At 37.1% G+C, this 16,462-nt stretch overlaps 1 protein-coding gene across 9 annotated transcripts in view; it reads right to left on the bottom strand.

Moving 5' to 3' along the window:
• AGTPBP1 (ATP/GTP binding carboxypeptidase 1) overlaps nucleotides 1-16,462 on the bottom strand; it is a 155,202-nt gene that overhangs the window by 27,810 nt on the left and 110,930 nt on the right. For all 9 annotated transcript variants that reach the window (XM_053923435.2, XM_053923446.2, XM_053923450.1 and 6 more), the window contains 4 exons: nucleotides 9,194-9,281; nucleotides 4,662-4,806; nucleotides 1,584-1,737; nucleotides 307-487 (listed from right to left, as the gene is read on the bottom strand). In XM_053923435.2, coding sequence (XP_053779410.1) covers nucleotides 307-487; nucleotides 1,584-1,737; nucleotides 4,662-4,806; nucleotides 9,194-9,281 — 568 coding nt within the window. The remainder of the gene's footprint in view (nucleotides 1-306; nucleotides 488-1,583; nucleotides 1,738-4,661; nucleotides 4,807-9,193; nucleotides 9,282-16,462) is intronic.

Below are 16,462 nucleotides of genomic sequence, written 5' to 3'. Positions count from 1 at the left end.
ATATAAAAGGATATGTTAAAAAAAATCTTTCTCATATCCTGACACTGTAACTTTTCTAAAATAACTCAAGATATACATTTTATGAAATATTCTCATGAATACAGAATTTTCAATGCCATACTAATATATAAATATATTTTCATTTCAAAAACATACCTTAAATGAATTCCACACCAAAAATTGCTTTGCTCTAGAAAAACCACTAGATTTGCTTTCCAAATGTACCCTGGATGATATTATTTCAACAATTTTATACAGGACCACCACAATAAGCTGTAATATTGCTGTAACTATTGCTTAACTTACTTTCCATTGATGACACCATCTGGATTTAGCATAGGGACAATCTTAAAAATATAGCATTCTCGTAAGCTCTGAGCAGTAGGGTTATTACTCATGAGATACTCCAATGTTCCTTTCATTACCCAACTTGCATTAGTTTCTCCAGGATGTACCCGAGCAGATAAGAAAACGTACGGGCGATTTCCTAAAGCACACATAAAAACTCAAATTAAAATGAACAACTACTAAAAGTTTGGATGATGTTTGACTCTGGGGCTTTAGAAATATTTCTACTCAACTGTGAATTCTGATACAAATTCATAGTGGAGTTCACCATGCACCTACTATAAACAAGCACTGTACTAGGCCCCAGGGAGGAAACAGAAATGAAACCCACGTAAGCTGTGTCCTAAAGGAGTTCATAATATAATTATTAATCAATAAATACTATTTGAGTCACTTATTTCCAATGATTAATCTAGCATATAAAGCTAGTTCTTTAATATAATTTTGGCTTTATAAAGAGTAAGTTGTTGGGGAAGTTTTAAATATAAATGTACTTTCGTAAAGTCACTGGGAAAAGAAGGAAAATATAATCTTATCCCTGTTTTATTTTTTGCCACAAGGTGTGTTTTATTTTCATTAATCATACAAGTAATTCTCTTATCCCTGTTTTATTGTCACTATTGTACGACAGAAAAAGGTTTGTGCTCAGAGATGTACAAAGAACATTATTTTCACTATACACGCAGACACACATATCTGCAAAATAACACTCGGCTCACCTGCCCCTATTTTCATTCACAGCAAGCTCTTTCTCTTTCCTGAAAATACTCAACCTTTTCATCAAAATGAGAACGGTTTTCTTATTTTTTTTCTATCACAGCTGTACATTTGAGGCAACTTTTAAAAAAAAAAATGTCAGGGAAAAACAAGTAGCTATTCAGTGCTAGTATCAAATTTCTGGTGATTTTATTTATAAATAAAACTAGCTATAAATTTTTAATTGATGGTATTATTACATAAGCTCTTAAAATAATGTGTGATATGACACCTTGGCTATGACTTCCAAGGATAAGAACTACAGAGAATCAGTATGAAAAGAGGCCTTAGAGATCACCTCCCGCAGCTCTCTCATTTTTGAGATAAGGAAACAGGCCCAGAAGCAGGCCCAGGGCTAGGCAGTAACGGCACTAAGACTTCCGATGCCTACTCCTAGTGCTACTGCCCTTACAAAATATATATAAAGCAGAGAAAAATGTAAGAATGACTGGCATTTTGAGTGAAAAAGACAGACTTACTGAACTGACAGATATGTTCATAATAATTAGACTCTGGCATTGCTGTTATAGTCACCAAAGGACAGCTGTTTCCAGACAGGGTTTCACATAACACATCTTTTCGAAAATAGATTTGCTGAGGGTTGTGTGCCGATTCCAATTTTTGAAGATGCATCTGGATAAAAATGTAAAAATATACAATTATTTAAAAACTCCCTGTGATAAACAGAAATAAATGCATCTAGATAACCATATAACTAAAAGTCATTCTAATGAACAAAATAAACCAACAAACAAAATAGAAACAGGCTTATAGATACAGAGAACAGACTGACAGCTGTCAGAGGGCTGGGGGCTGGTGGAAAAGGTGGAGGGATTAAGAAGAAAGAAAATACCTCACAGACACAGACCACAGCATGGTGATTACCAGAGGGGGGGGGCGAGATGAGGATAAAGGGGAGATAAATGGTGATGGAAGGAGAACTGACTTGGGGTGGTGAGCACAATACAATATGTAGATGATGTATTAGAACTATACATGAAACCTATATAGTTTTATTAACCAATGTCTCCCCAATAAATTCAATTAAAAACATTTTTTTAAGTCAACCAGATTCCTAATCCCTTCTCTGGGAACCTCACGGGCCAGATGTAGTTTAAACATTGGTATTTGAGGGATTCAAGAAAGAGAACAGATACAGTGCACATACCACTGAATGTGCAATGCCACCAACAGGGTCAGCGACAGCAAAACATGTAAAGCATCACCCTAAGTGGAATCAATATTCTAAATCAGCTCACATCCATTTAGGCCAGGCTTTGCTGCCAAATGGACTATGAAAAAGCTTTTGGTTCTCAAAGCCTTCCGAATTTTGAAATTGTGACTGTAGACCAACAACAGCAATGTAAAATATGCAGAATAAAAATTACATTGCACAAATTTTTTAACAAATTTTCCTGACTTCAAATTTAATATAGGTTCATTGTAAAATGTCCAGAAGATGCAGAAAGTACAAAGAAAAAATTTTAAACACTCATAATTGTATCACTTAGATTACTCCTAACAAGTGCCAGTGTATATTAACAAAACGGTAATTACACATGCTGTTTTATAACCTTCTTTTATCACTAATTTATGATATGGTATAGTGTCATACCGAATATAAATCATTCAATTCCTCATGTTAAGACAGTTAGTTGGTTTCCAAACTTTTGCCTATGCTCATTCACAGAATCACTATTTACTGTGTGGTCACGATTTCTGGCCCAGAAACTGTGCCAGGCACTGAGGCTATAACAATGAGTAAATGGACCCTACCCTAGGGACAATGCAGAGCACTGTGATAGCTTGTAATAAGGCGGGGGGAGCCTGGCTGAGTCTGGGCAGTGAGGCAAGTTCTCCTGAAAGAAAATTACATTTCAACTGCGATCCAAAGGATGAGTGAAGAGGGCAGAGAAACATGCTACAGGCAGAGGAAAGTGTAGGAAGAATGCAAACTAAAGAAGGACAGGGCATTTCAAAGAACTGGAATAGATTCATCACAGCTACCCCAGAAAGAAACAGTGAGAAACAGAATTCAACACAGAAAGAAGGGCTTGGTAGACCAGTCTGTCCTAAAGGGTAGTGTATGTACCACTGGGAACTGACATAACTAAGTGGTACGTGGATGACCTTTAAAGAATGCAATAGGCACATATTCTACTGTGAATTACAAAAATGTCTACCCATTAAACCCATAATTTCCTGGATATTAAGTTAGCATAAGAATAAACTTTAAAGAGAAAATTATTTTAGTCTATGAAATAATAAATATTAAGCAAATAATAGCTCACACAGTATGTGGACATGGCACAAGTTGTGGCAGACAGTAAAGGAATGACTCAATGAACCACAGTATGAATTTAGACTTTGTCCAAATGGCTACAGAAATCACTAAGGCGTTTTAAAGCAGGGGAGTTATATGGTCAGATTTGCCTTCAAAGAGCCTTCTTGCTACAGTGTGGAAAAAATACAGACAAAAAGGAAAGGGGATAGAAGTGAATTTTAGGACACCAGTTAGAAAAAGGTTGGCAAAAGTCCCAGTGAGAAGCAACGCCAATGCCTGGAAAAGGTCATGGAGTTCAAAGAAAGTAGGGGAATCCAGAATATGCCAAAAAGGAACACATCAGTAAAGAAGAGCCACATATAACCCTATCAATGACAACACTGTGTGTTCTGATGCTATGTTACTCAGCACAGAGAGATGCCTGATTTGACATCTGTAGGTTTGCAACCTTTCAATTTTCATTTTTAAGTACATTGATTATGCTATTACAGTTGTCCCAATTTTTCCCTCTTGCCCCCCTCCACCTGGCACCCCATTCCCTCCAGCACAACTATCAACAAGTGAATGTAGGTTGTAACCTTTATCAAACACAGTGAGCCTCATTTAGTGTGCGTTTCTCTCTCAGTTTCCCCTCTGTAATAATTTTGGAGCCTGGTCCTAATCACGGTGCTCCAACTTCTTCCTGGGTAAATCGATCATATCTTCATGATCTTTGATTATGGGGACAGACATTACCTTCTAAGAATAAACCTACCACAGTAATTACTTGAATTCACCTGTTTTACTTTGTTTTACAATACAAATAATCAAAAATCTCAAGAGAACCCACAAAACAACTCTTGTACCCCAAATTCTAAGCAATCTGGATCTAGGACTCCATGTAAAACCATTAAAAGAAATAAATTCCCTACAGAAAACTTAAACTACACCCATATTTTTCTACTGTTAGGTTTTCTATCATATTCAATGCTTCCAATTAAACACCTGGAAATCTCATCTAGTTAAAATCTGGAAATCAAGGAATCTTAAGAGAGCTTGTAGATTTCAAAGATAGAAAGCAAAAATTATGTCAACTTTCCTTAGTATTTCTTTCTATTAAATAAAAAGAGACTACATTGCCATTTACACCCTTCAATGTTTTCAACAAATGTTGTATTATTATGTAAAATTTTCAACACTACATCTTTTTCTTATAAAGCAATTTTTCTTCTATTACCTGACACATATACCTATAACACAGTAATAGTCATTATACAACTTAAAGAGTTCTCACCTGCAAAGTTGAATATGTATACGGATAGTGATAAGCAAAGTAGCAAACATCATCTTTATGTGGAAAATTGACAGTGAATGTAATTGTATAGTAGGATTTTCCCTTTTGCCCACCTGCAGCAACTGAACTTCTTGAGAAATGATTTCTGCAATAGAAAAGCATATACTGTTTATAACATATGTACAAAAACTCTGATTTTTCTTGCTATTTTATTAAACAGAACTTCAAAGGGAAAAATTGTTTGTAAAAGTGTAACTTAAGTACTCTATAAAAAGAGACTTGAGCTCCGGGCAGCATGGGTCAGGTGGCTGGGCATCCTCCCGCAAACCAAAGGGTTGCCGGTTCAATTCCCAGTCGGGGCACATGCCTGGGGTGCCCCGACACATTCCATACTTTCAGACTTTCAATATCACAGACATATGTTGAGCTAAAAATGTTTCGTCCATCAACTGAATTTCTAAAATTCATCTTGTATTATTTAAGCCACAAAATGAAGAAAAGCCATGGCCTGCAGATTATTTATATGCACTCACAGAATTCTGAAACTGGTATACAGTCCATTAGCTGAACCCTCAATCTGTCTTGAATAGACACTCGATGACAAGGTGCGACAGTTGAAGAAAATACGAAATGAGTTTCAGAATACACCTTACCAACTCCTTTCCTCCAACGTGTAACGTCTACTTGGAAAGGATTTAATTACAGCACGTCATATCTATGTGGCAGTTCACAGGTTTTATTCTTACATGCAGGGGGAAGGCAGTTTTACTCAATTTCACAGATGACACAAACAAGCATCAAAGGACCTGACAGATGTAAAAAGCTAAGACACAAGGCAAAACTAAATTCTAATGCCTCACTATCTAGCTTTCAGGCCTTGAGAAAGCAACTAGAGAAGTGCTTATTACATGGAAAATGATTAGTAAATGTCTGTTGAATTGAGACCAAATTCCAATTCCAGAGCTGGAAATAGCTGAAAGAAAGAAACAAAAATCCTTGCCACCACCCCTTACATAGAACAACTACCAGCGTGCTACGACCACTAACTTTACAATGTGAAGAAGAAAAGCACTCACTGATGATTTCTGTTGTGCAAAAGGGAAGAAAGGTGAAAGGAACACTGCTTTCTGAAAGACACCATCTAAATTATTCTGCCAAGAGCTAACCAAGCACTGCCCAGATCATCACCACCTCACCCCAACTTCGAGAAAGGGATAGGTGATGAGAGTACTTTTACATTAGCCTACCATTAAAATAAATATGAAGTTTATTTAGGTACAGATGAGTTACATATAACCTTACATTTCTGTTCCTCATTTATTTACTATTTATGTCGCAAATAAAAGTAGGGGCAAAACCCTACTGATGTGAATTCCAAGGAACCCTTTCTTTCCCATGAAGTAACAGCAATTAAGACCTAGGTTTTTCCAAGGCCATGTCATAAACCATTAAAAACAGTGTAATTTTAGAAGTCTTCTTCTAACTGATACAACTATATTAGCACTAGTTAAGCCCAATATAAAAAAGTCAATACCCCCTAAACAAAAATGTCAGGATTAAGATTAATAACAGATAAGAAACAGAGATGTCAACTGCCTTCAACAGTGGAATGCCATTTGGAAAATATTACATGCAGAAACAGAGTAAAAAGGGAAGCAAGATATATAATTCTAGATTATTGAGAATGAAGCCGAAGAATAATCCAATTACTCCACTGAAGCAATAAATGACTTGTAGCACTTATTCCTAACTCGTTAAGTAGTTCACCTATTTGATGTCAAAGTTGAACTATAAGCTGACATAACATAACTGTGGAATACATGTCCAGGTAAAATATTTTGGAAATTAAAACAAGGTAAACGCTTGTGTACAGAAGAGAAAAGAATTGTACTTACTGTCATCAGAACAACAAATAAATACAAGTTATTTCCTAGAATTTCTTTAAGTAGATTTTATTGATTATGCTATTACAGTGGTCCCATTTTCACCCCTTGACCCCCCTCCACCCACTACCCCTTCCCTCCAGCATTCCATCCCCCATTTAGTTCACATCCATGGGTCACACATAAAAGTTCTTTGGCTTCTCTATTTCCCATACTATCCTTCAGCTCCCCCAGTCTATTTTGTACCTCCCATTTAGGCTTCTTATTCCCTGTACCTTTTCCCCCATTCTCCCCACCACTCCCCGACTGATGACCTTCCCCACTCATAATCCTCCATGTGATCTCCATTTCTGTGATTCTGTTCCTGTTCTAGTTGTTTGCTTAGTTTGTTTCTGTTTTGTGGGGTTTTTTTAGGTTCAGTTGTTGATAGCTGTAAGGTTGTTATCATTTTACTGTTCAGTTTTGATCTTCTATTTCTTAGGTAAGTCCCTTTAACATTTCATAAAAGGGCTGGGTGATGATAAACTCCTTTAACTTGACCTGGTCTGGGAAGCATTTTATCTGCCCTTCCATTCTAAACGATAGCTTTGCTGGAGAGAATAATCTTGGATGTAGGTCCTTGCCTTTCATGACTTTGAATACTTCCAGCTCCTTCTTTCCTGCAAGGTTTCTTTTGAGAAATCAGCTGATAGACTTATGGAAACTCCTTGGTAGGTGACTCTCTCCTTTCCTCTTGCTGTTTTTAAGATTCTCTCCTTATCTTTAACCTTGGGTAATTTAATTATGATGTGCCTTGGTGTGTGCTTCCATGGGTCCAAATTTTGGGGGACTCTCAGAGCTTACTAGACTTCCTGGAAGTCTATTTCTTTTGCCTAATTGGGAAATTTTCCTTCATTATGTTTTCAAATAAGTGTTCAATTTCTTGCTCTTCCACTTCTTCTTCTGGCACCCCGATAATTTGGATGTTAGAACGTTTAAAGTTGTCCCGGAGGTTCTTAAGCCTCTCCTCAATTTTTTTGAATTCTTGTTTCCTCTTTCTGTTCTGTTTGAATGTTTATTCTTTCCTTCTGTTTCAAATCATTGATTTGAGTCCCGGTTTCCTTCCCTTCACTGTTGGTTCCCTGTATATTTTTCTTTATTATACTTTGCATACTCTTCATTTTTTCCTCTATTTTGCGACCATATTCAACCATTTCTGTGAGCATCTGATTACCAGTGTTTTGAACTCTGTATCTGATAGGCTGGTTATCTCCTTGTTGCTTAGCACTTTTTCTGGAGCTTTGACCCTGTTCTTACTTTTAGGCCGTATTTCTTTGTCTGGGCACACCTGTTATGTTGTAAGGGGCAGAGCCTTAGGTAGGTATTCACCAGGGTGGGGCAACCCGCTTCACTGGGTTGTAGTCCTGTACATGGGGAAGGTGTGTCCAAGAGGGAACAATGCTGTTTGCTCGGCTCTCCTCCGGCTTTCAGTCATTTCCCCTGTTGCCCACAAGCAAATTGGGCCCTTCTGGTGCTGATTCCTGGGTGGGTTGGTTTGTGTACGTTCTAGGTCCCTGTGGGTCTCTCCAACAAAGTCTCCTGTGAGGCTGGGAGTTTCTCCCACCGCTGCAACTCCCACAGGTTTTTACACAGGTTTTACGGCTTTTTATCCCCATGCTGGAACCCTGGGTTACACGGTCTGTCTCACTCCCCAGTTGTTCCTCCTGGTTTAACCGCATGCCAATGTGGGATGGCCCAGTCCACCAGCCTCCAATTCGCCCACACAGGTCCTCCAGCCACTGCCTTGCTGCGCATCCTCTCCACCCCGGCTGCCTGTCTCTGCCCCTCCTACCAGTCTGGATGAATGTTTCTTTAACTTCCTGGCTGTCAGACTTCTATACAGTTTGACATGCTGGAAGTTCTGGTTATTTCTTGTTTTTAAACTTGGTGTTGTCCTTACTTTGGTTGTGTTAGGAGGCAAAGTGTATCTACCTATGCCTCCATGCTGGCCAGAAGTATTTTCTAGAATTTCTAATTTCATTTTTATTCAATGAAGTTGCCAGTTTTAAAGGTAAAAAACTTGAGAACACATAGCTATCCACGCAGTGGAGGCAAAAAATCTGGACCTAAACCATCTGTCTACAAGATACATTTTACAGTTAACCCTTGAACACATGGACGTCAGGGGAACCGACATCCGCCCAGTCAAAAGTCCAAGTATAACTTCTGACTCTCCAAAACCTTAACTATACCAGTTTTCCCTCACTATCTGTCAGGGGCTGGTTTCAGGACCCCTGTTGATACCAAAATCAGCAGATACTCGTCTCCCATGTAAAATGGCACAGATCAACGCATACAGTTGGCCCTCCAAATCTATGGACTCCCAACTATAGATCGAAAACAGTACAGGTATTTACTGGAAAAAATCCACATAAAGGTGGACCTGTGCGATTCAAACCTGTGTTATCAAACGGTCAACTGTATTTCCACTAACTATGCCGCCAAATCCATCTCAAATTTTAAAGGACTCTATTAGAAGTAATACTAAAGCAAATCACCACAATTCAAAGAATGCAATAACGGCTCTACTTTTTAGTCTTTAAATTGAAATAGAATGAGGTTAATACCCACTTCTGTAAACTGATGTCCTACTATCCTTAGAATACTTACTTATAGTAACAAATGTCCGTCCCCACACGAGTCCACCACGGTCTGGCATTTAGTGCTTCCTGAACTGAATACATGAGAGGTTGCATACCTTGACAAAAAGAAACAGGAAAAAAAGAGAGAATACTCTTTCAAAAATTTTCAGGTAAAATTAATCTATGCACTGTAGAAAGCACCAAACATTCAGAAAGCTAAAGGAAAAGACATCTGGATTTTTATATGGATTTTTTTTCAATCTGAGAAATTTATTTAAAATCTCATAAGTCAATCAATGATGTGCTTTAATTTCCAGTTGAACTAAAATAGATTACAACTTTAATGGGTGAAAAATCATTAAACGTTTTTCTATTATCTCTTCTATAGATTAAAAAAAACAAGGAATACATAGATATGCATGCACACGCACACACACATCCTATAGTAAGTGAAAGAGTTAAAAATATTTATGTAAGGAAATAGCTCTGTAGTTCTCCATGTTTTATCTACACCAAGGTAAGGGGGAAAATGCCACCAAATGTGTGATCGTTTTCTCCCCCAACCTTCTCCATACCAACATGTGCTAATAGCAGGTAAGAGGAGGGGGTACTGCTAACAAAAACAGGATTAAATACATAGTATATTTTCATGGGTAGTTTTAGAAATATACTTTACACATGAACTTCAATATCACCTTATTTCATTTTTAAAAAGAATATGCTAGGACTCTAACTGGAATTAATAAAATTCATGTTAATTTTAGAAAGGATGACCATTTTTAAGATGTGCTTTGACTTTACTTAAATCCTAAATTAAAGATATAGTCATTTTCTTAATTCTCTTGCTACAGAACCATTTTGTTAAATTTACCATAGTATCTTTTTAGCCTTTAGTCATCTCTTGGGTTTTCTAGGTTTGTAAATCATACCATTTGCAATTTAAAAGATTTCATCTCCTCTTTTAGTATTTATATCAGTCGCTTCATTTTCTACTTTTATTGTATTTAGAGAAATGAAACCTCAAAAACAATTCTGAATATAGCACAAACAATTCTGTCTTGCTCAAGATTTTAATCAAGCTGTTTAGCCATTCGATAGAATATTGTCAGTTCTTTTTTACAAATTAACTATCACATTTAAAGTATAAGAAGAGCTAACACTGAATAATTTTTGGTATGCCAGATACTGTTCTAAGTATTTTTACATATGTGAAGTCCTTAAATCTTCACAACCCTCTGTGGTAGATGCTATGATTATTCCCATAACTGGAGTAGTTTCTTCCATAATTCTTATTACACTTAAGTGTTTTAATTATTTTATCAAATGCCTTTTCAACATCCACTAATAGAATTACATGGATTTTCTCCTTTAAACTGTGAATGCAATAAATTATGTTCGTAGGTTTCCTACTGTGAACTATCTTTGTATTCCAAGGAGATGTTATTCTTTTACTAGCATATGATTAGATTAGCTAAAAGCTCATTTAGAATTTCTGCATCTAAGAATTGGCCTTTTTGTTTTAATTACTTTTACCAAGTATTAACATAAGATTATACTAGCTTCAGAAAAATACATTAATAACTTGTCAATAATTTATTAGAATAAACAAAAGTAAAATCTATTTTTTAATAGGTAAATGTAATTCAGCTGGAATACCATCTCGATATAGCACCTAACATTTTTTATTTCCTTCAGAACAGTTATAGTCTGTTCAGAATCATTACTTTTTATTAATAATTTCAGTATTTCTATGTTTTTACTTTTACTTTTAAAAATAGAATTATTAAAAATAGCATTTTTAAAATGGCATTTAAAATAATATTTCTATTTTTAAAAATTCTCTTTATTTTCTTGTTTTTCTAATATCTGAGGCTGGGTACTTAGTTTACTAATTTTCAGTATTTTTTTATTTTAAATAATGCAAGTTGTTAAAGGCTTTCAATTCTCCTCTGAGTACCAGTTAGCTACGCCCCATAAGTCTACATGTGTTCTCCTATGTGGTACCTTCTAGATCAGAGATATCCAACTTAACTTCCTCCCAGAATAGAAATGTTCTATACCTGCACCGTCCAATATAGCAACCACTAGCCTGCATGGCTATTAAGCCCAGGAAGTGAGCTTTAGAGCACTAAAGAACCTGAATTTTAAATTTCTAATTAAAGGTGACCCGAGATGGTGGAGAAGAAAGTGGAAGCTACACTAACCTCCTCCCAGGACCAATTTGGAATTACAACTAAATTGTAGAGAAATCATCCGAATAACCTATGGAACACTGGCTGGAGAGAAGCTTTACAACCACAGACAGACAGAAGAAACCACTTCATCACAACCTGACTGGCAGGGAGTGCAGAGGAGGCACAAGAGGGCTGGCTGGGCTCCCACAGGCGGCGCCTGAAGTCCTAGAGGGATATTTAGCAACCAGGGGGTCGCCCTGAGAAGTGTGGGGTCTAAACCACAAGCTACGCTCTCCAGCCTACAGCACCAGAGCCAGGAAAGGAACCCAGATAACATTCAGCTGTGAAAAGTACAGGGATTTCTGCCTGCCAGGGAGAAACGACTGGAGACGCAGAGAGCCTTGTAAAGGGCCAACACACAAAATACCATTCATAGCCACCTACCCTGGGCTCCAGCAGAGAGGGCAGAATGGACTAGAGACATGCAAGGAAAGCCTGGGACTAGTGGCTCTGGGGAGAGAAATGAAGGAATAGTCCCTAGGATCCCTGTGCTGAGTCATTCCCCATACTGCAAGAGCCATCTTGCTCAGGCAGAGCACTCCTCTCCAAGTGGCATCAGGATGAGGGGAAGCAAGACCCCCACCCACAGGAATTATTCTGCCCCACCCTGTGGAGCTTAAGCCCAGATGCTGAGAACAGCTTGATGCTACAGCACTGACTAAGTTTAACAACTAAGGTGGATCTCTGGGAGCTCTGAGACTTTAGCTCACCTTCCCCCAGGCCGGATGCTGGTATAAGCCAGGCTTGGTGTACAGCCTGGTTCTTTCTGCACACAAACAGGCCCAGCAGAGGGAGCTACACGCTGTGGATTGCTAATAGGTCCAAATAGGTTGTACAAGGCCAGTCGTAGACAGTGTCTGACAAAGGTCTGCAACAGAGTCTTTGCAGATCTACCTAATACATAGAAACAAATACAAAGAAGCATCCAAAATGGGAAGACAAAGAAACAGACCCCAAAGGAAAGAACCAGAGAATTTTCCAGAAGAAAAACTAGATAAAATGGAGGCAAGCAATTTATCAGATAGAAAGTTTAGAGTAATGATTATAAGGATACTCAACAACATTAAAAAAACATAAAAAAGGACCAGTCAATAATAAAGAAAGCAATATCCAAAATAAATAATACACTAGAAGGAATAAAAGTAGGTTAGAAGAAGAAGAGAATCGTGTCAGTGATTTGGAAGACAAGGTAGATAAAAACACCCAGGCAGAGCAGCAAAAAGAAAAAAGAATTTTAAAAAATGAGGAGAACTTCAGAAACATTTTGAACAGCATGAAGTGTAACAACATCTACATCATGGGGATGCCAGAAGGAGAAGAAGGTAAGAAGGGATCGAGAACCTATTTGAAGAAATAATGACAGGAAACCTCCCTAATCTGGTGAAGGAAAAAGATACACAAGTCCAGGAGGCCCAGAGAGTCCTACTCAAGTTGGGCCAAAAGAGGCCTACACGGAGACACATAAAGTTAAAATGGCAAGGCTTAAAGACAAGGAGAGAATCCTAAAAACTGCAAGAGAAAAGCAGATAGTTACATACAAGGAAGCACCAATTAGACTGTCATCTGACTATTTAACAGAAACATTTCAGACCAGAAGGGAGTGGCGTGAAATATTCAAGGTGCTGAAAAGCAAGGACCTACAATGAAAACTACATCACCCAGCAAGGCTGTCATTTAAAATTGAAGGAGAAATAAGGAGCTTCCCAGACAAGAAAAAGCTAAAGGAAGTTGTTAATACCAAACCAGTGCTGCAACACATGTTAAAGGGCTTGCTTTAAGAAGAAGAAAAAGAAAAAGAAAAAAAAAAAAAAAGAGGAAAATAGTCTGACACTAAAATGGCATTAAATATGTATCTATCAATAATCACCTTAAATGTAAACGGCTAAATGGCTCCAAGATATAGGGTAGCTGAATGGATAAAAAAAACAAGACCTTTACATATACTGCCTCCAAGAGACCCATCTCAGATCGAAAGATACACACAGCCTAAAAATAAAGGGTTAGAAAAAAGATATTTCATGCAAATGGAAAAGAAAAAAAAAAAAGCTGGGATAGCAGTACTTTTTTGACAAAATAGACTTTAAAACCAAGGCTATAGTAAGAAACAAGAAAGGACACTACATAATGATAAAAAGAATGATTCAACAAGAGGATATAACCCTAGTAAGCATTTATGCCCCCAACAAAGGAGCACCTAAGTATGTGAAACAAATCTGGATGGACATAAAGGAACAGACCGACAGAAATACAATCATAGTTGGGGACTTTAACACCCCATTGACTTCAATGGATAGATCTTCCAGGCAGAAAATCAACAAGGAGACAGCTGCCTTAAATGACAAACCAGATCAAATGGATTTAATTGGTATCTTCAGAGCATTTCACTCCACAGCAGCAGAATACACATACTTTTCAAGCGCACGTGAAACATTTTCTAGGATACACCACAAGTTAGGACACAAAACAAGTCTCAATAAATTTAAGCTGACTGAAATCATATCAAGCATCTTCTCTGACCACAGTGCTTTAGAACTAGAAATCAATCAAGAACACTGAAAAACACACAAAGACATAGAAGCTAAATAACGTATTATTAAACAATGAATGGCTCAACAATGAGATCAAGAAAGAAATGAAAAATACCTTGAAACAAATGAATATGAGGACACAACAATCCAAAATCTGTGGGACACTGGGAAAGCAATCTTAAGAGGGAAATTCATAGCATTCCAGGCCCTTCTTAAAAAAAAAAAAAAGTAAAAACTGAAATAGACAATCTAACTTTACACTTAAAGGAACTTGAAAAAGAACAACAAACAAAGCCCTAAGTGAATAGAAGAAAGGAAAGGAAATAATAAAGATCAGAGGAGAAATAAAAGAAATAGAATATTAAAGAATACAAAAGATCAATGAATCCAAGAGCTGGTTCTTTGAAAAGATAAATAAGATTGACAAGCCTCTAACCAGACTCCTCAAGAAAAAAAAGAGAGAACCCAAATAAATAAAATCAAAAATGAAAGAGGAGAAATAACAACTAGCACCAAAGAAATACAAAGGAATGTAAGAAAATATTATGTACAACTCTACGTCAACAAACTGGACAACCTGGACAAAGTGGAGAAATGCCTAGAAACGTACAGTCTTCCAAAACGAAATCAGGAAGAATCAGAGAATCTGAATAGACAGATTACATCTAATGAAATTGAAGCAGTAATCAAAAACCTCCCAACAAACAAAAGCCCTGGACCAGATGGCTTCACAGGTGAATTTTACCAAACATTCTGAGAACTAACACCTCTTCTTCTTAAACTATTTCAAAAACTTCAAGAGGAAGGAAGGATCCAAGCTCATTTTATGAGGCCAGCATTATCTTAATTCCAAAACCAGATAAAGACAGAAAGAAAGAGAAGAAAGAAAGACAAGAAAGAAAGACAAGGAAGGAAGGAAGGAAGGAAGGAAGGAAGGAAGGAAGGAAGGAAGGAGAGAGAGAGGGAGGGAGGGAGGGAGGGAGGGAGGGAGGGAGGGAGGGAGAGAGAGAGGAGAGAGAGAGAGAGACAAAGAAAGAAAGAAAGAAAGAAAGAAAAGGAAGGAAAGGAAGGAAGGAAAGGAAGGAAGGAAGGAAGGAAGGAAGACAAAGAAAGAAAGAAGGAAGGAAGGAAGGAAGGAAAGAAAGAAAAAAGAAAGAAAGAAAAAGAAAGAAAGAAAGAAAGAAAGAAAGAAAGAAAGAAAGAAAGAAAGAAAGAAAGAAAGAAAGAAAGAAAGAGAAGGAAGGAAGGAAAGGAAAGGAAGGAAGGAAGGAAGAAAACTATAGGCCAATATCCCTGATGATCATAGACATAAAATCCTCAACAAAATATTAACAAATCAAATATAGCAATGCATCAAAAAGATCACACACTATGATCAAGTGGGATCTATTCTGGGAATGCAAGGTTAGTACAACATTCACAAATCAATAAATGGGATTCACCACATAAACAAAAAAAGGATAAAAACCACATGATCATATCAATAGATGCAGAAAAAGCATTTGATAAAATCCAGCACCGATTTATGATCAAAACTCTCAGCAAAGTGGGAATAGAGAGAGCATACCTAAACATAATAAAGGCCATATATGACAAACCCACTGCCAGCACCATACTCAACAGGCAAAAACTACAAGTGTTCCTCTTAATAGCAGGAAAAAAACAGGGATGTATGCTTTTACTTCTCTTACTCAACATACTACTGGAAGTCCGGGCCACAGCAATCAGACAAGAAGAAGAAACAAAAGGCATCCAAATTGGAAAGAAAGAAGTAAAACTGTCTTTATTTGTAGATGACATGATACTACATAGAGAACCCCAAAGATTCCACCAAGAAACTATTAGAACTGATAAATGAATTAGCAAGATAAAAAATATCCAGAAGTCAGTTACATTTTTATATGCCAGTAACAAACTAACAGCAAGAGAAATTAAGAAAACAATCATTCACAATTGCTACAAACAAATAAAATACCAGGAATAAACCTAACCAAGGATGTAAAAGACCAGTGCTCGGAAAATTATCCCTAAGAGAATTAAGAAAGAAATTGAAGGAAATACAAATAAGTGGAAGCACACTGTATGTTCAAGGATAGGATGAATTAACATCATTAAAATGTTGATAATACCCAAAGCAATCTAGAGATTCAACGCAATTCCTACCAAGATTCCAATGACGTTGTTTCACAGAAATAGAACAAATATTTCAAAAATGTATATGGAACCACAAAAGGCCCCATATAGCAACAACGATCCTGGGAAAGAAGATCAAAGTTGGAGGAATCATGCTACCTAATATCAAACTGCACTATAAGGCCATAGTAATCAAAACAGCCTGGTACTAGCATAAAAACAGACAAACAGATCAATGGAACAGAATAGAGAGCTCAGAAATAAACCCCACACCTTCACAGTCAATCAATGTTTGACAGAGGAAGCAACCACATACAATGGGCTAAAGACAGTTTAGTCAATAAATGGCGTTGGAAAAATTGGACAGATAGGTACAGAAAAATGAAACCAGACCACCTTCTT

This window comes from Desmodus rotundus, chromosome 1, assembly GCF_022682495.2.
Source record: "Desmodus rotundus isolate HL8 chromosome 1, HLdesRot8A.1, whole genome shotgun sequence".
Classification (NCBI taxonomy): domain Eukaryota; kingdom Metazoa; phylum Chordata; class Mammalia; order Chiroptera; family Phyllostomidae; genus Desmodus; species Desmodus rotundus.
The sequence above is the reverse complement of the archived record's forward strand: the minus strand, read 5'-3'. Positions and strand labels throughout refer to the sequence as shown.